Genomic DNA, 15,715 nt, shown 5'->3' with positions numbered 1-15,715 from the left:
CCGTCCGGCTTCGGTACCACAAATAGCGTGGAGTAATACCCCTTTCCCTGTTGTAGGAGGGGTACCTTGACTATCACCTGCTGAGCAAACAGCTTGTGAATGGCTTCCAATACCGTCGCCCTGTCCGAGGGAGACGTTGGCAAAGCAGACTTTAGGAACCGGCGAGGGGGAGACTTCTCGAATTCCAACCTGTAACCCTGAGATACTACCTGTAGAATCCAGGGGTCCACCTGTGAGCAAGCCCACTGCGCGCTGAAATTCTTGAGTCGACCCCCCACCGTTCCTGAGTCCGCTTGTAAGGCCCCAGCGTCATGCTGAGGGCTTTGCAGAACCCTGGGAGGGCTTCTGTTCCTGGGCAGGGGCTGCTTGCTGCCCTCTCTTACCCCTTCCTCTGCCCCGAGGCAGATATGACTGTCCTTTTGTCCGCTTGTTCTTATAGGAACGAAAGGACTGCGGCTGAAAAGACGGTGTCTTTTTCTGTTGGGAGGGGGTCTGAGGTAAAAAAGTGGATTTTCCGGCAGTTGCCGTAGCCACCAGATCCGATAGACCGACGCCAAATAATTCCTCCCCTTTATACGGCAATACTTCCATATGTCGTTTGGAATCCGCATCACCTGACCACTGTCGCGTCCATAAACTCCTTCTGGCAGATATGGACATCGCATTTACTCTCGATGCCAGAGTGCAAATATCTCTCTGCGCATCTCGCATATAAAGGAAAGCATCCTTTAATTGCTCTATAGTCAATAAAATACTGTCCCTATCCAGGGTATCAATATTTTCAGTCAGGGAATCTAACCAGACGACCCCAGCACTGCACATCCAGGCTGAGGCGATGGCTGGTCGCAGTATAACACCAGTATGAGTGTATATACTTTTCAGGGTAGTTTCCAGCCTCCTATCAGCTGGATCCTTGAGGGCGGCCGTATCAGGAGACGGTAACGCCACTTGTTTCGATAAGCGTGTGAGCGCCTTATCCACCCTAGGGGGTGTTTCCCAGCGCGCCCTAACCTCTGGCGGGAAAGGGTATAATGCTAATAACTTTTTTGAAATTAGCATTTTTCTATCTGGGTTAACCCACGCTTCATCACATACATCATTTAATTCCTCTGATTCAGGAAAAACTACAGGTAGTTTTTTCACCCCCCACATAATACCCCTTTTTGTGGTACTTGTAGTATCAGAGATATGCAAAGCCTCCTTCATTGCCGTGATCATATAACGTGTGGCCCTACTTGAAAATACGTTTGTTTCATCACCGTCGACACTAGATTCAGTGTCTGTGTCTGGGTCTGTGTCGACCGACTGAGGTAAAGGGCGCTTTACAGCCCCTGACGGTGTCTGAGACGCCTGGGCAGGTACTAACTGGTTTGCCGGCCGTCTCATGTCGTCAACTGATTTTTGTAATGTGCTGACATTATCACGTAATTCCATAAACAAAGCCATCCATTCCGGTGTCGACTCCCTGGGGGGTGACATCACCATTATCGGCAATTGCTCTGCCTCCACGCCAACATCGTCCTCATACATGTCGACACACACGTACCGACACACAGCAGACACACAGGGAATGCTCTTATCGAAGACAGGACCCCACTAGCCCTTTGGGGAGACAGAGGGAGAGTTTGCCAGCACACACCCAAGCGCTATAATATATATGGGAACAACCCTATATAAGTGTTGTTCCTTATAGCCGCTTAAATATATAAAAATATCGCCAAAATATGCCCCCCCTCTCTGTTTTACCCTGTTTCTGTAGTGCAGTGCAGGGGAGAGTCCTGGGAGCCTTCCTCACAGCGGAGCTGAGCAGGAAAATGGCGCTGTGTGCTGAGGAGAATAAGCCCCGCCCCCTATTCCGGCGGGCTTTTCTCCCGGAGTTTTAGACATTTGGCATGGGTTAAATACATACATATAGCCTTAATGGCTATATGTGATGTATTCTTTTGCCATAAAAGGTATTATATATTGCTGCCCAGGGCGCCCCCAGCAGCGCCCTGCACCCTCCGTGACCGTCTGGTGTGAAGTGTGTGACAACAATGGCGCACAGCTGCAGTGCTGTGCGCTACCTTCATGAAGACTGAAGAGCCTTCTGCCGCCTGTTTCCGGACCTTCAATCTTCAGCATCTGTAAGGGGGGTCGGCGGCGCGGCTCCGGGACGAACCCCAGGGTGAGACCTGTGTTCCGACTCCCTCTGGAGCTAATGGTGGCCAGTAGCCTAAGAATCCAATCCATCCTGCACGCAGGTGAGTTGAAATTCTCTCCCCTAAGTCCCTCGATGCAGTGAGCCTGTTGCCAGCAGGACTCACTGAAAATAAAAAACCTAAAAAACTTTTTCTAAGCAGCTCTTTAGGAGAGCCACCTAGATTGCACCCTGCTCGGACGGGCACAAAAACCTAACTGAGGCTTGGAGGAGGATCATAGGGGGAGGAGCCAGTACACACCATGTGATCCTAAAAGCTTACTTTTTGTGCCCTGTCTCCTGCGGAGCCGCTATTCCCATGGTCCTGACGGAGTCCCCAGCATCCACTTAGGACGTTAGAGAAAAAATATGTTAATGCGGCAGAAGAAGTCTTGTGCAAATAGACACCTCCCACAACTTCTGTGATCCACTGCTGACGCAGTGATAGATCACTCTGGGGTCTATTCATGAAGCAGTGAAAAGACTAGAGAAGTGAGCCAGTGGAGAAGTTGCCCATGGCAACCAATCAGCTGCTCTGTATGATTTTATAATATGCAAATTATAAATGTTACTTCAATGCTGATTGGTTCTTCTCCACTGGCTCACTTCTCCACAGTTTTCACTGCTTAATGAATAGACCCCTCTGTGTGAAAATTGGTCATCTGAGTAACCCTTAGGGGACACTGCAACCATCGTCGCAGACAAGGATCTGCACATGAGCAGATCTCAAAACATCGGAGATTACACAAACCACCTGGGAGTATGTACATCTCTGAATCTAGCCCTATATGCCAAATTGTAAACTGCCAATGAGCATAATTCCCTAGATGGAATGCAAAAGACATACAGTATAATATGTCATTATCTCAGTAGGGTACCCAAACATGTGGGATTTTGAATTTTGGATAAGGAATTCTCAACCTGTATCTTATGTATGCTTAAATAGACATCTGATTTGTATTTATTTACTTTAGAAGCAAAACATATCTATGATAATTAGTCTATTCTTTATACAAACATTACTAGTATACTTTAAGAAAGGCTAATGTAATGGAAATATATAACTTATAGGATATTTTTTGTGAAATTAGACATAACTGAACTTGTGTACAAGGAACTTCTCCTCGTCTGCAGGATGCTAGCTGCAGTTTATAACATCTGAAGCATGGTGAAGAGAAAGAGCATATTTCTGCTGGGTGAAGAACTGGAGAAACTGTCTGACTGTCACTGTAAAACTTAGAATGACAATTTATATGTGCTACTTGCATCACTAGGTTTTTTGTTATACATTGACAGAATACTGGTAGCCGACAGGATACAAAGAACGCACATATTTCATACTATTGTTGTAGGCATAACCCTACTGGAGGTTATAGGGCAATAAGTGGCTATTTTATATATAGATTAGAAAATTTTTGTATTTGAAGTATTTCTGTGGCTAACCAAATAGTTCCTACATTAAGTAAACTTAGTCTGTACCATCTCTCACTGTGTTCTACATTGGGAGGCAGCCAATTGACAGCCGGTCAGGATCCTGGCGGTCAGGATACAGACGCCAGAATCCTGACACCAGCTGGAAGACCGGCAGTTGGAGTCACAACTGTTGGCTAGTTCCCCCACTTGGGTGGTGGTCCATGCCACAAACCGGAGGAGGGAGGGGGGGGGGGAATTGAAACTTGTGGTAACCGGAGCGCGGGATTTCAGCGTCTGTCTCCTGACTGCAGGGATCTCATACTGATCCCTCTATATTAACACATGAACAGATCACATTTGAGTTGCATTTCCAGGATGACTACAAATAGTGGCTTGTGCAGGTGGAGAGGACAATGCAAACTATACGAGCTAAAGAATGCCACAACCATCATCTGTACAGACTTCTCTTTAGTGGCTGAGTATGAACAGCACAGCAACTGGCTTCCTGACGTGGATAACATTAGGTTACTATGCAAATGGAACTCACAGTTTTGGCCTTGTTGAGATGTGACATTCGTATGTATCCCTGGTCATTGCGCTGGAGGTATAAAATATAGAAAGGGAAGCAGAGCCAGAGGTAGATGCATGGAATCCATACCAGGACTGTATTCTGGAAGCACTTGGTGAAATCTGGGTTTTCTGTGTACCAGGTGAGATTTGCATCCTGCAAGAAGACAATAACATAAGTAATCATTTGTATGTATCATACAGCTGCCACTGTAGCAACTGTTGACTAATAAAAGCATTATGTAGATTAGCTCTCAATAAATGGAATAGAAAGCTAAAAATAAGATTTTACTTACCGGTAAATCTATTTCTCGTAGTCCGAAGTGGATGCTGGGGACTCCGTAAGGACCATGGGGAATAGACGGGCTCCGCAGGAGACATGGGCACTTTAAGAAAGAATTTAGATTCTGGTGTGCTCTGGCTCCTCCCTCTATGTCCCTCCTCCAGACCTCAGTTAGAGAAACTGTGCCCGGAAGAGCGGACAGTACAAGGAAAGGATTTTGGTAATCCAGGGCAAGATTCATACCAGCCACACCAATCACACCGTATAACTTAAGATAAACATACCCAGTCAACAGTATGAACAACAACAGAGCAACAGGTCAACCCTGATGCGACCATAACAATAACCCTTATGTAAGCAATAACTATATACAAGCATTGCAGAAGAAGTCCACACTTGGGACGGGCGCCCAGCATCCACTACGGACTACGAGAAATAAATTTACCGGTAAGTAAAATCTTATTTTCTCTAACGTCCTAGTGGATGCTGGGGACTCCGTAAGGACCATGGGGATTATACCAAAGCTCCCAAACGGGCGGGAGAGTGCGGATGACTCTGCAGCACCGATTGAGCAAACACAAGGTCCTCCTCGGCCAGGGTATCAAACTTGTAGAACTTTGCAAAAGTGTTTGAACCTGACCAGGTAGCCGCTCGGCAAAGTTGTAATGCCAAGACCCCTCGGGCAGCCCCCCAAGAAGAGCCCACCTTTCTAGTGGAATGGGCCTTAACTGATTTTGGCAGCGGCAATCCAGCCGCCGAATGAGCCTGCTGAATCGTGTTAGAGATCCAGCGAGCAATAGTCTGCTTTGAAGCAGGAGCACCAAGCTTGTTGGAAGCATACAGGATAAACAAAGACTCTGTTTTCCTGACCCTAGCCGTTTTGGCTACATAAACCTTCAAAGCCCTGACTACATCAAGCAACTCGGAATCCTCCAAGTCCGTAGTAGCCACAGGCACCACAATAGGTTGGTTTATATGAAAGGATGAAACCACTTTCGGCAGAAATTGTGGACGGGTCCGCAATTCTGCTCTATCAGCATGGAAAACCAGATAGGGGCTTTTATGTGACAAAGCCGCAAACTCTGACACACGCCTAGCCGAAGCCAAGGCTAATAGCAAGACCACCTTCCACGTGAGATATTTCAACTCCACCGTTTTGAGTGGTTCAAACCAGTGGGATTTCAGGAAACTCAACACCACGTTAAGATCCCAAGGTGCCACTGGAGGCACAAAAGGGGACTGAATATGCAGCACTCCCTTTACAAACATCTGAACTTCAGGTAGAGAAGTCAACTCCTTTTGAAAGAAAATGGATAGGGACGAAATCTGGACCTTAAAGGACCCCAATTTTAGGCCCAAATTCACTCCTGACTGTAGGAAGTGAAGGAAACGGCCCAGCTGGAATTCCTCCGTAGGGGCATTCCTGGCCTCATACCAAGCAACATATTTTCGCCATATACGGTGATCATGCTGAGCTGTCACGTCCTTCCTAGCCTTTATCAGCGTAGGAATGACCTCCTCCGGAATGCCTTTCTCCGCTAGGATCCAGCGTTCAACCGCCATGCCGTCAAAGGCAGCTGCGGTAAGTCTTGGAAAAGACAGGGCCCCTGTTGCAACAAGTCCTGTCTTAGAGGAAGAGGCCACGGGTCCTCTGTGAGCATTTCTTGCAGATCTGGATACCAAGTCCTTTGTGGCCAATCTGGAACAATGAGTATCGTTCTCACTCCTCTTTTTCTTATTATTCTCAGCACCTTGGGTATGAGAGGAAGAGGAGGAAATACATAGACCGACTGGAACACCCACGGTGTCACCAGGGCGTCTACAGCTATCGCCTGAGGGTCTCTTGACCTGGCGCAATACCTTTGTAGTTTTTTGTTGAGGCGGGATGCCATCATGTCCACCTGTGGCAGTACCCACCGACTTGCAGTTTGTGCGAAGACTTCCTGATGAAGTCCCCACTCTCCCGGGTGGAGGTCATGTCTGCTGAGGAAGTCTGCTTCCCAGTTGTCCACTCCCGGGATGAACACTGCTGACAGTGCGCTTACGTGATGTTCCGCCCAGCAAAGAATTCTGGGGCTTCCGCCATCGCTACCCTGCTCCTTGTGCCGCCTTGTCGGTTTACATGAGCCACTGCGGTGATGGTGTCTGACTGAATCAGAACCGGTTGGTCGCGAAGCAGGGTCTCCGCTTGACGTAGGGCGTTGTATACGGCCCTTAGTTCCAGGATGTTGATGTGAAGGCAAGTCTCCTGACTTGACCACAGACCTTGGAAATTTCTTCCCTGTGTGACTGCTCCCCACCCTCGGAGGCTTGCATCCGTGGTCACCAGGACCCAGTCCTGAATGCCGAATCTGCGGCCCTCGAGAAGGTGAGCACTCTGCAGTCACCACAGGAGAGACACCCCGGCCCTGGGGGATAGGGTGATTAACCGATGCATCTGAAGATGTGATCCGGACCACTTGTCCAGTAAGTCCCATTGAAAGGTCCTCGCACGGAACCTGCCGAAGGGAATGGCCTCGTATGATGTCACCATCCTTCACAGGACTCGAGTGCAGTGATGCACCGACACCTGTTTTGGTTTTAATAGGTTCCTGACCAGTGTCATGAGCTCCTGAGCTCTCTCTATCGGAAGATAAACCCTTTTCTGGTCTGTGTCTAGAATCATGCCTAGGAAAGGCTCGTAGGAACCAACTGCGACTTTGGAATATTTAGAATCCAGCCGTGTTGCCGTTACACTTCCAGAGAAAGTGCTACGCTGATCAGCAACTGCTCTCTTGATCCCGCTTTTATGAGGAGATCGTCCAAGTATGGGATAATTGCGACCCCTTGCTTCCGCAGGAGTACGATCATTTCCGCCATTACCTTGGTAAATATTCTCAGTGCCGTGGAGAGACCAAACGGCAACGTCTGAAATTGGTTATGACAATCTTGTACCGCAAATCTGAGGTACGCCTGATGAGGTGGATAAATGGGGACATGAAGGTATGCATCCTTTATGTCCAGAGACACCATAAAATCCCCCCCTTCCAGGCTTGCGACGACCGCTCTCAGCGATTCCATCTTGAACCCTTTCAGGTATATGTTCAGGGATTTTAAATTCAATATGGGTCTGACCGAACCGTCCGGGTTCGGGACTACAACATGGTCGAATAATAACCCCCTCCTTGTTGGAGGGGAACCTTGACCACCACCTGTTGAAGATACAATTTGTGAATTGCAGTTAACACTATTTCCCTCTCGTGGGGGGAAGCCGGCAGGGCCGTCGGTGAGGGGGCATCTCCTCGAAGTCCAGCCTGTATTCCTGAGACACAATATCTATTGCCCAGGTATCCAACAGGGAGTGAACCACTTGTGGCTGAAATTTCGAAGACGTGCCCCCACCGGGCCTAGCTCCGCCTGTGGAGCCCCAGCGACATGCGGTTGATTTTGTAGAGGCCGGGGAGGACTTCTGTTCCTGGGAACTAGCTGTGTTGTGCAGCTTCTTTCCTCTGCCCCTGCCTCTGGCAAGAAAGGACGCACCTCGGACTTTCTTGTTTCTTTGTGATCGAAAGGACTGCATTTGATAATGTCGTGCTTTCCTAGGCTGTGCTGGAATATAAGGCAAAAGATCAGAATTACCAGCTATAGCTGTGGAGACCAGGTCCGAGATCCCTTCTCCACACAATCCTCAGCCTTGCAAAGTAAACCTTCCATATGCCTCTTAAGTCGGCATCTCCTGTCCATTGCATGTTCCACAGGACACGTCAAGCAGAAATCGACATAGCGTTGACTGTAGAACCCAGTAGACTAATGTCTCTTTGGGCATGTTTTATATATATATATATATATATATATATATATATATATATCTCCATATATATGTACACATACTAGGGTCTCAATCTCTGCTGATAAGGTATCTGTCCACGCTGCTACAGTGCTATAAACCCCTGCCGACACAATCGCCGGTCTGAGTAGTGTACCAGAATGTGTGTAAATGGACTTCAAAGTACTTTTACTGCATGCTATCTGCAGGATCCCTGAGGATAGATGTTAAGTCAGCGCTACCTTTTGGGCAAACGTGACACCCTAGGGGAAGATTCCCATCGTATCCTGGCCCTAGTAGGGAAAGGATACTCCCTGAGAATTCTTTGTGGGAAACTGCAGTCTCTTGTCTGGAGATTCCCGCTCTTTTTCTTCATGAGAGGAGAGAAATGTTATCTCAGCTTTCTTCCCCTTAAACATGTGTACCCTCGTGTCAGGGACAGATGGGTCATCAGTGATCTGCAAAACATCTTTTATTACAAGAATCATATATTGAATACTTTTCTGCCAGTTTTGGCTGTAACTCTGCATCATCGTAGTCGACACTGGAGTCACACTCCGTGTCGGTATCAGTGTCTATTATTTTGGATAGTGGGCGTTTTGAGACTCTGAAGGTCCCTGCGACATAGGGACAGACATGGGTAGATTACCTGTCTGTTCTCTAATCTTTTGTGCAATAAATTTACCTCAGAACTTAATTCCACATATCCAGTCAGGTGTCGGCGTTGACGGAGACACCACACACACATTTGCTCCATCTCCTCCCTAGAAGAGCCTTTTACCTCAGACATGTCGACACACACGTACCGACACACCACACACTCAGGGAATGCTCATCTGAAGACAATTCCCCCACAAGGCCCTTTGGAGAGACAGAGAGAGAGTATGCCAGCACACACCCCAGTGCTATAAACCCAGGAATAACACAGTAACTTAATGTTAACCCAGTAGCTGCTGTTTACATAGATTTTTGCGCCTAATTATGTGCCCCCCCCTCTCTGTTTACCCTCTTCTACCGTGTATCTGCAGGGGAGAGGCTGGGGAGCTTCCTCTCAGTGGAGCTGTGGAGAAAAAATGGCGCAGGTGAGTGCTGATGAAGAAGCCCCGCCCCCTCGACCGCAGGCTTCTGTCCCGCTTAAATATAAATTTTCTTGGCGGGGGCTCATACATATATACAGTGCCCAACTGTATATATATGTGTACTTTTGCCAAACGAGGTCCATATGCTGCCCAGGGCGCCCCCCCCCTGCGCCCTGCACCCTTACAGTGACCGGAGTATGTGAGGTGTGAGCAGTGGTGCAAGTGGGCGGGTACGGGTGGGTACGGCGTACCCGTAAGAATTTAGCCGTGGGTACGCCGTACCCACACCGACGGGCCGCCGCTCCTCTTCCTTCCCTCCCTCCCTCGCTCCACGCCGCACCCGCCCGCACCGCCGCCCCCGCCGCTGATGTGAGGGAAGGAGAGCGCAGCCTGCGCCTCTCCTTCCCCTCAGTCTCCGGTGGGTGTCTCAGTTTACTTCAGCGCCGATCCGTGAGCCAATCAGAGCTCGCACCCGCGAGCTCTGATTAGCTCACGGATCGGCGCTGAATTAAACTGAGACACCCGCCGGAGACTGAGGGGAACGAGAGGCGCAGGCTGCGCTCTCCTTCCCTCACATGACAGGACGGCGACGGCAGCGGTGAGTAGGGGAGGGGGGCATGTTTACCTGGCACTGGGGGGGGGCATGTTATACCTGGCACTGGGGGGGCATGTATACCTGGTACTGGGGGCATATCTGGCACAGGGGGGCATATATACCTGGCACTGGGGGATATCTGGCACAGGGGGGCATGTTATACCTGGCACTGGGGGATATCTGGCACAGGGGGGCATGTTATATCTGGCACTGGGAGTTATCTGGCACTGGGGGGGCATGTTATACCTGGCACTGGGGGATATCTGGCACTGGGGGCATATCTGGCACAGGAGGGGTATATATACCTGGCACTGGGGGATATCTGGCACAGGGGGGCATGTATACCTGGCACTGGGGGCATATCTGGCACAGGGGGGCATGTTATACCTGGCACTGGGGGATATCTGGCACAGGGGGGCATGTTATACCTGGCACTGGGGGATATCTGGCACAGGGGGGCATGTTATATCTGGCACTGGGAGTTATCTGGCACTGGGGGGGCATGTTATACCTGGCACTGGGGGATATCTGGCACTGGGGGCATATCTGGCACAGGAGGGGTATATATACCTGGCACTGGGGGATATCTGGCACAGGGGGGCATGTATACCTGGCACTGGGGGCATATCTGGCACAGGGGGGCATATATACCTGGCACTGGGGGATATCTGGCACAGGGGGGCATGTATACCTGGCACTGGGGGATATCTGGCACAGGGGGGGCATGTTATACCTGGCACTGGGGGATATCTGGCACTGGGGGGGCATGTATACCTGGCACGGGGGGATATCTGGCACTGGGGGTATATCTGGCACAGGGGGGCATGTATACCTGGCACTGGGGGATATCTGGCATAGGGGGGCATGTATACCTGGCACTGGGGGATATCTGGCACTGGGGGCATATCTGGCACTGTAGGGGCATTTCTGTATCTGGCACGGGGGGCAATGTGTATCTGACACTGTGAGGCAATGTATGGAACTCTGGGGGCATTTCTGTATCTGGCACGGTGGGGCAATGTGTATCTGGCACGGTAGGGCAATGTGTATCTGGCACGGTAGGGCAATGTGTATCTGGCACGGTAGGGCAATGTGTATCTGGCACGGTAGGGCAATGTGTATCTGGCACGGTAGGGCAATGTGTATCTGGCACGGTAGGGCAATGTGTATCTGGCACGGTAGGGCAATGTGTATCTGGCACGGTAGGGCAATGTGTATCTGGCACGGTAGGGCAATGTGTATCTGGCACGGTAGGGCAATGTGTATCTGGCACGGTAGGGCAATGTGTATCTGGCACGGTAGGGCAATGTGTATCTGGCACGGTAGGGCAATGTGTATCTGGCACGGTAGGGCAATGTGTATCTGGCACGGTAGGGCAATGTGTATCTGGCACGGTAGGGCAATGTGTATCTGGCACGGTAGGGCAATGTGTATCTGGCACTCTGGGGACATTTGTGCATCTGGCACTGTGGGGCAATGTGCATCTGGCACTGTGGGGCAATGTGCATCTGGCACTGTGGGGCAATGTGCATCTGGCACTGTGGGGCAATGTGCATCTGGCACTGTGGGGCAATGTGCATCTGGCACTGTGGGGCAATGTGCATCTGGCACTGTGGGGCAATGTGCATCTGGCACTGTGGGGCAATGTGCATCTGGCACTGTGGGGCAATGTGCATCTGGCACTGTGGGGCAATGTGCATCTGGCACTGTGGGGCAATGTGCATCTGGCACTGTGGGGCAATGTGCATCTGGCACTGTGGGGCAATGTGCATCTGGCACTGTGGGGCAATGTGCATCTGGCACTGTGGGGCAATGTGCATCTGGCACTGTGGGGCAATGTGCATCTGGCACTGTGGGGCAATGTGCATCTGGCACTGTGGGGCAATGTGCATCTGGCACTGTGGGGCAATGTGCATCTGGCACTGTGGAACAATGTGCATCTGGCACTGTGGGGCAATGTGCATCTGGCACTGTGGGGCAATGTGTATCTGACACTGTGGGGCAATGTGTATCTGACACTGTGGGGCAGTGTGTATCTGGCACTGTGGGGTTGTGTGTATCTGGCACTGTGGGGCAATGTATATCTGGCACTGTGGGGCAACGTGTATCTGATACTATTGGGGTCATACGTGTATCTGCCCCTGCCCCATATGTGTATCACGCCCCCATTTTCATTGGCCACACCCATTTTTTTGCACGCGCGCCTTCGGCGCGCGCACACAGTACCTGTAAGACATTTTTTCTATTTGCACCACTGGGTGTGTGGGAGCAATGGCGCACAGCTGCAGTGCTGTGCGTTACCTCAGTGAAGAACGGAGTCTTCTGCCGCCGATTTCAAAGTCTTCTTGCTTCTCATACTCACCCGGCTTCTGTCTTCCGGCTCTGCGAGGGGGACAGCGGCGCGGCTCTGGGATCGGATGGCGAGGGTGAGATCCTGTGTACGATCCCTCTGGAGCTAATGGTGTCCAGTAGCCTAAGAAGAAGGACCTAGCTTCAGAGAGTAGGGCTGCTTCTCTCCCCTCTGTCCCACGATGCAGGGAGTCTGTTGCCAGCAGAGCTCCCTGAAAATAAAAAAACCTAACAAAATACATTCTCACAGCAAGCTCAGGAGAGCTCACTGAAAAGCACCCAGCTCGTCCAGGCACAGTCTCAAACTGAGGTCTGGAGGAGGGACATAGAGGGAGGAGACAGAGCACACCAGAATCTAAATTATTTCTTAAAGTGCCCATGTCTCCTGCGGAGCCCGTCTATTCCCCATGGTCCTTACGGAGTCCCCAGCATCCACTAGGACGTTAGAGAAAAATAACTTAGAAAAAAGAAAATATTTTGGAACAGTTGTGGACTTTGGGCCCTTTTTAGAAGGGGCCACTAATGTTATGTGACCGCATTGAGTCATTTTTAGCACCAATGCAAAGGTCCAGATCTGTGCGGGCCAGCTAATGTGATCGCATCGATGCGAATGCCTCTGTCTGATTGACAGAGGCTTTCATAGGGCGGCATTGCGGGATCGTGGCATTGCAAACAGGCGGGTTTAAGGCAGCCACATGACACTGTGCGACGAGCAACATGGCGGCGGTCCGACTGCTTTCGCAGCCAGATTGAGGAGTCAGGGGAGCTTCCCTTATTTAGAGATTACGATCACATCGCTGGCCGCTATTAGCATTCTGGGCACCCCCCAGCATGCAATTATAAGCAGTTGCACTTTTGCTATTTTTGAAGCTGAATAAGTCACGCAGTAATGGTAGGACCTTTGCTGTATAGTCCATGACAATACCTCTATAATAGCATACGTAACGTAATGGACTGCGGCAGATATTTATATGGATTCAGTATGATATCCCAATGGACAGAATGCTGGTGGTCAGAATACTAACAGCAGCATCCCGACCATTAGAACACAGACAGTCCTCCAGAAAAGTACCCTAACCGTCCTCTGTCCCCTACGCTAACCCTCACTTGTGGGGGTATAATTTAATTTGCCGGCTGTCTGGATCTCGGCAGTCAGGATTCAGACGCCGGAATCCCAAAAGCTGGTATACCGGCGCTACAGGTCTATTCCCACTCTTTGGTGTTCAGGACACCCAGAGAGAGTGGGAATAGAACCTGTGGTGAGCACAGCAAGCCACGAGCCCACAAGGGGACTTTTAGGATTGCCCCGCTGCTGGCATACTGGCGACTAGGATGCCGCTGTCGGTATATTGACGGCCGGCATCACAGCTGCTAGTAAATCATACTGAACTCCTTGTGGTTGCCTAACCCTCCCTGGTGGTGCCTTAACCTAACCTCCCCTTGAAAGTGTCTAACCCTAATCCCCCCTCCATGGTACATAACCTCTCTGTCCTTGCACCCTAACCCTCCTTCTAATGCCTAATTCCAAGCTCCCAACCCCCGCGGTAGGATGCGAGCGCGCTCCACTATAACACCAATCAGGATTCCGGGCATCGGGATTTTGGTGCCGTTGTTATACCATAGTTTGGGATTCCTGCGTTGGTATTTCGACAGCTAGGATCCCGTCTGGTAGCATTTTAACTGCATCCCATTTACATTACCTATGCTGGGTATACATAATACAATTACTGGGCGATCCATATGATATTGGCGGAACACCCAGATAATTATACCACATATGCGTGCGACAGATTGCCAAATATCAACTTGTCAGACATGCAGAATCATCTTGCAAGTCTGTCTGATGCGATATTTGAATTTAAGTTGTTAGTCGACCACCTCGGGCCATGTATGTACAGCAACGGCTGCACGTCCACATTTACCTGTTCCTTCACAGCCAAGGAACGGAGAATTATTTCCTCCCCGGGGTAGTAAGCGCAGATATCATGGGCCATACACAGAGATATCTCACATTTAATGGGTGTGAGGTGGTTAGATAAAAAAAAGTCTGTCAGCCCGCGACAGCCATTTTATATGACAGTGTATGCCCAGCATTATAATTATTTTATATATATTTGATTTTTTTTTTTTTTTTTTACTATTTACAGGAAAATAAGATGCAGGACTTACTTCTAAACAGAAGTAAGGAAATTCGTATGTGTAAGTCTGATACACATTTATGGCATTCTATTCATACTTTTGAACACTGACTAAACACCAAGTAAAAGAAGACAGAAAGAAAACTGCCTGGCTGCACAAGCCTCCCTAGACACTCAGGAGGAATCTGAACTTTCTAGTAAGCGCAATTCTGAAGAAGCTGGCTTTAGGCCAAGGCGGTTCATTTCCTGACATTTAGCATCGTTTATGAATGCCAGCTCGCTAAGAGCGAGCACGAGTACTAAGATTTTAGCTTAGTCATGCTGTGTCAACTGAACATACACACACACATAATCACATACAGAACCCCCTGTAAGAGCTCTGGAAATAGATGAATGGAGAACACAGGAATCTGACGTGTTAGTACCTAACATTTAAACACACTGTTGCTGTCCAGTGTGACCTTTTTCAGTATAAAGAAGAAAAAAATGCACCATTCATGAAAAGAAAAGTACATTTCATGTCAGAATCGGAGCAAAAAAAAATATTCAATTAAGAGGAAAAGATATTTCTTGAATTTGGATGAGAATTAGCAGATCTCTGAAAAAGGGGAGATAGCAATGCAACATCAGAAAAAGTTTTGCAGCACTATAGTTGTTGATGGACATCTTAACAATAAAAAGTGGCCAACATTAGAATTAAAAAAAATAAAAAAATAAAAACTTGCCCTTTTAACAGGATACACCAGAAGAGGTCAAATTTCAGATTGGGGTCACTAGCTTTGCACGATTCCAGGGCCATTTAAATAAAAAAATAAAAATAAAAACCAACAACAAACACATCTCTCTATAAGCAGGCAGAATATGAAGCGTGTGTGCGTGCGTGGGGGGGGGGCGGTGGGGGGGGGGGTAGGGGGGGAATGATCAATTAGCTCCGCAGGTAATAGCTTCGGGTTTCACTCCCAGAGCTGTTCAATACAGCAGCCTTTCCCCGAGCTGTAAACATTAGGCTGACATGGGGTTACATTGCTACTGCGTAAAACACAGAATCAATGGGTTTCTCAACGAGTTAAACCCCAGAAGGTGCCTTTTATAGTAAGTAGGATGGCTTAACTTGTGTTGCTAATCCCTTATAACTGCATTTCAGATATCAACATCTTATCCATAATAAATAAAAATCACAACACCAAAGCTGGAGGGAAGAAGGTCCAATTTTAATTATCAATTCTAAGTTTGAGGTTTAGGAAATTGCAAACATGCTTTGTAAATATTGTCCAATGGTGGGTAATCCTACCCACCCCAGTTTATGA

At 49.0% G+C, this 15,715-nt stretch overlaps 1 protein-coding gene across 2 annotated transcripts in view; it reads right to left on the bottom strand.

Annotated features, from left to right (window-relative positions):
• The window catches only part of ABCC1 (ATP binding cassette subfamily C member 1 (ABCC1 blood group)), a 440,279-nt gene that overhangs the window by 294,112 nt on the left and 130,452 nt on the right, over positions 1 to 15,715 (bottom strand). For both annotated transcript variants that reach the window (XM_063934377.1, XM_063934378.1), the window contains exon 2: positions 4,140 to 4,316. In XM_063934377.1, the coding sequence (XP_063790447.1) occupies positions 4,140 to 4,316 (177 nt within the window). The remainder of the gene's footprint in view (positions 1 to 4,139; positions 4,317 to 15,715) is intronic.

The sequence above is a fragment of the Pseudophryne corroboree genome, chromosome 7 (genome assembly GCF_028390025.1).
Source record: "Pseudophryne corroboree isolate aPseCor3 chromosome 7, aPseCor3.hap2, whole genome shotgun sequence".
NCBI classification, from domain to species: Eukaryota; Metazoa; Chordata; class Amphibia; order Anura; family Myobatrachidae; genus Pseudophryne; species Pseudophryne corroboree.
The sequence above is the reverse complement of the archived record's forward strand: the minus strand, read 5'-3'. Positions and strand labels throughout refer to the sequence as shown.